Source organism: Morone saxatilis, unplaced genomic scaffold (genome assembly GCF_004916995.1).
Source record: "Morone saxatilis isolate NCDOM2014 unplaced genomic scaffold, NCSU_SB_2.0 Contig15, whole genome shotgun sequence".
NCBI classification, from domain to species: domain Eukaryota; kingdom Metazoa; phylum Chordata; class Actinopteri; family Moronidae; genus Morone; species Morone saxatilis.
In genome coordinates, this window is record NW_023339707.1 from 13576611 (window position 1) to 13580620 (window position 4010).

At 42.0% G+C, this 4010-nt stretch overlaps 1 protein-coding gene across 1 annotated transcript in view; it reads left to right on the forward strand.

Annotated features, from left to right (window-relative positions):
* The window catches only part of hoxc10a (homeobox C10a), a 3041-nt gene extending 844 nt beyond the window's left edge, over nucleotides 1-2197 (forward strand). The window contains exon 2 of the mRNA XM_035657066.1: nucleotides 1920-2197. Within this exon, the coding sequence (XP_035512959.1) occupies nucleotides 1920-2197 (278 nt within the window). The remainder of the gene's footprint in view (nucleotides 1-1919) is intronic.
* The last annotated feature ends 1813 nt before the right edge of the window (nucleotides 2198-4010 follow it).

Below are 4010 nucleotides of genomic sequence, written 5' to 3' on the forward strand. Positions count from 1 at the left end.
CCTCCTCCTCCTCCGCCACCTCCTCCCTGACACATGTACACACACACACATACTTAAAAACACACACACACAGAGATAATCTGTAAAAAGTTTTACTAGATTATTCCACACGTGCATTAATTCTGTTGGCTGTGTGTGTGTGTGTGTGTGTTTGTGTGTGTGTGCACGTTGTGTTGCGTCATGGCCCAGCATAATGCAGACTTGTGTTTGATAGCAGTCATATGTAGGGCTGTATGGGCATTTGACAGCCTCGCCTAGCAGGGGTTATGGTGCCCGTGGTATTTAACACCTTGCCATTAATGTGAGAATGTGAGATGGGCAGTTATCATTGAAATAAACACGCTCTCTCTCTCTCTCTCCCATCGTCTCCTCTCTCACACACACACACACACACACACACCAACACACACATAAACACACACACAAATACACACATAGCACTCTCTCACTCTCACTTTCCTCTTTCTCTCTCTTACATGGGTCATTTACATTGTGAGACGTAACCGTTTTAACTGCACCATTTTACGCCTCAAAATTCGTGTATTGAGCCAACATAAAAATTGTATGGTTTTGCTCCACTGTTGAAAACCTTTTGTCATAGTGCCCTGGCTTATTAAAAAGCCTCAGGGAACGATTGTCAGTGTTGCATTTGAGAAACATTTATCATAAATACATTTGCACTTTTCTGCATCGATGCAATGATAATTCAGGATAATCCAGTCCGGTTTTTACTACATAATTATTTAAACTGAAGGTGCACGCCTGAGCGCTATTTTTCAGTCTTTTCCTTCATGCTAACAGTGATAGCTTCATGGGAATGAACAGAATTAGTTTTTTTCCCGTTTAACAAAACTAGAAAATAGGCTACATTTTAAATAGTTTTTTTATTAAACGGTAACGATCGGTTGATAATATTTCAAACACACATACATACAGGCTATTATTGTTATTATTATTATTATTATGGCCCTAATAAAATGATGCTAGTTGACTGATGTAATTTAACATCCCTCTGCTATTTTTTGTAGCAAGCTTAGTGTAGGCTTATTCATAATGTTATAATTGGTTTCAGTTTGTTGTGTTATTTATGGATTTAGCTAACAGCTTCATTTATGACGACCAACAAGCTCCTTTCATTTTATTTTAATTTAATTGAAGGATATAACCAGGCAATAGGACGTGTGTGTGTGTGTGTGTGTGTGTGTGTGTGTCCTGTTAATCCCATATTACTGAATTAAATGTTTTTGTAATGATTAAATGTGGGCCACACACTGAGTGTTCACATTAGGGTAATTATTACTGTAACCTGCGTGGCGTGTGTGTGTGTGTGTGTATGTATGTGTGTGTTTCTGTGTGTAATGAGAGGCGTTATTCCCTGGAGTCCGCAACCTAATCAAGGAATTAACTGGATGTGCAGCAGTGCTATCTGACATGCCTTGTTTCTTTGTCTTTATTTTTTCTAATTCTGCTATGATGCTACAGAGACTTCATTTTGTTTTGGGATGAACCTCCGAAATATTTCATTTGGCTCCGGTGTGTAAAGGTAATAAAATTTTATGAGAGTCTGAGGTCCCAACATAGACAAAAGAAGTGCTTACACACCCTAGTTTTATTTGATCTAATTATAGCTGTACATCACACACAAAAGCAATTTGCAAGCAGTAGGAGTTGAAGCAAAAGGTAGGATGTTCATTTGTTCAAGCGAGAGTCACGGAGAGTGCACAGCCAGGTAAAGCTGCTCTTATAAACTACTCATTTTGATCCAGATGAACGGTATTGAATGTGCATTTGAGATATGGGCGTGTACGTAGCATCCAGTGTATTGATGGAGGTTATAAAGCTGCATATGATCTCTGCACAAAATTACTGCCCGGATTTGGCCACAGTTGCTCATTGTTGTATTTCTCTTGCTCCGGTAGATGATTTATCAGCGGAAAAGACAACGGGAAGCTGGTTGAAAGCCAAAAGTGGAAGGAAGAAGCGGTGTCCCTACACAAAGCACCAGACGCTGGAGCTGGAGAAGGAGTTCTTGTTCAACATGTATCTGTCTCGGGAGCGCCGCCTGGAGATCAGCCGGAGTATCAACCTGACCGACAGACAGGTCAAGATCTGGTTCCAAAACAGACGCATGAAGCTCAAGAAGCTCAACAGGGAGAGCCGAGAAAGGGAGCACGGTGCAGTTTACAACTACTCCTGAAAATAATATTACCTGAACATACATTTACACTCACACATACACTCACACACACTCACACACACACACACACACACACACACGCACACACAGTCTGTCACACACAGAGACATGACAGGCACAGATATAGACAGACCATGCATGTGTCATCTTATATTGCATTTAATTTTCATTAATCAAATTTCCTCTTTATATGCACAGACACACAGACACACACACACACACACACACACACACGGCGTGCCTTCCTATATGAACTATAAAACGCTGCGACCTGCAGACTAGACTTTCCAGGTGAACACTTGCAGCAGCATTGGAACAGTGAGGTGTTACCTTGCGATGATAATTATAATATAACCTGAACAAAACGAAATGAGGAAGAGTCTATAAATAACTCGTGGCATGTAAGCAGTTTCACTTTGCTGAGCTATAATGACTGTTAAGCCACTTGTGCATCTTCTTCGTTGGCGTCTGTTGCTGGTGGCATATCCGTGCAGTGTAATGTGCATGCACAAGACGATATTAAGCTATGTCATGGCAAACGATTCCAAAACAATAAAAGGAGGGGGAAACGGAAAGGTATTACCAACTTTGTCCTTCCCCTGGTATAGTGGTGCAAATGAGAGGGAGGGAGAGACACTGCGGATGAGAGAAGGAGATTATGGCACTTTTAATAGAAGTGAGAGACCATAACGTTGATTTAAATATTATCCAGGTGACCACAGTAAGTCAAGGTCATAAAATTCTAATGTCAGGTTCGCCCTGGAAAGCGTTGGGGGTGGATTTTATGATCTGCAAATATAATGTGCTGCAGCAGTAAAAGATGCGTTTAAAGGTGTGTGTGTGGAGGAGGGCTAATCCACACAGCAGAGACTGCAATGTGCAGGATCCAGCCGAGGCGCTGGGCTGGAGGGAGCAGCCGCCTCCACCCGGGGATAATGGGAGCTTCATGCGAGCAGGAGATAAGAAAGATGGTGGATAAAAGGGACAGCGACCGCGACGGCTGCGGGAACAATAATAACAACACGCCTCACGGCAAACACGTGGATAACTAAACGCACCGGGGAAGGCGTCCGCAGCAGGCAAGAGAAGGTAGGACTTCAATTTTACGTAATATTTTTATTTCCTGTTGTGGAAAGTATGCCACATCTGTCAGTGGAGCTGGGTTGACAGCTCTGGTTGCACGCATGGTGCACGCCTGCACACGTCGATAGTTTATATGAAGCTGTTGATATTAATCAGCCTGCTGCTGATTTCTGCTGAATATTTTGCATTACTGTGATTGTTTTTTTTTTAATTTAAATTGTCTTATTTGGCATAACTGAATAAATGTTTGTGCTGCTACAGTGTTATTTGTGGAATTATAAAGATAGCAATTTGAGCTCGACGCGGTTTTTTATGCGTAAACAAGTTAAGACATGCGTTGCTATAGGCCTGTGTAAGTGCTAAGAAAGTAGTTTTAAGGCAGTGTTAAGAAAGTAGTTTGATTGCAGCTTCAGCAGACCATAGTGTGTTTTATTGTGTCGGTACTCGCCTTTTCTCTTTGTGCTGGATAGTGTTAATCCTCACTTGGTTTTTGCATGCATTGTCCTTTCCATGGATTTTAACCCCGTTATCGCGAAGCTGAAGCGTGGTTTAGGTAGTTTCATGTTGTTGGGGTTGGCTTCCTGGCTCGGCAACAAGAAACTGCCTTGATTACGTCAGTTCGTCTTCATCAAGGGCACAATTTCCGCTGAATTACCCCCTATAGTCACCCAGGTCCCCGCAAATGGCATTGTAAATGAACTGAGCTGCAATACCTTGGACAGAGACGTTT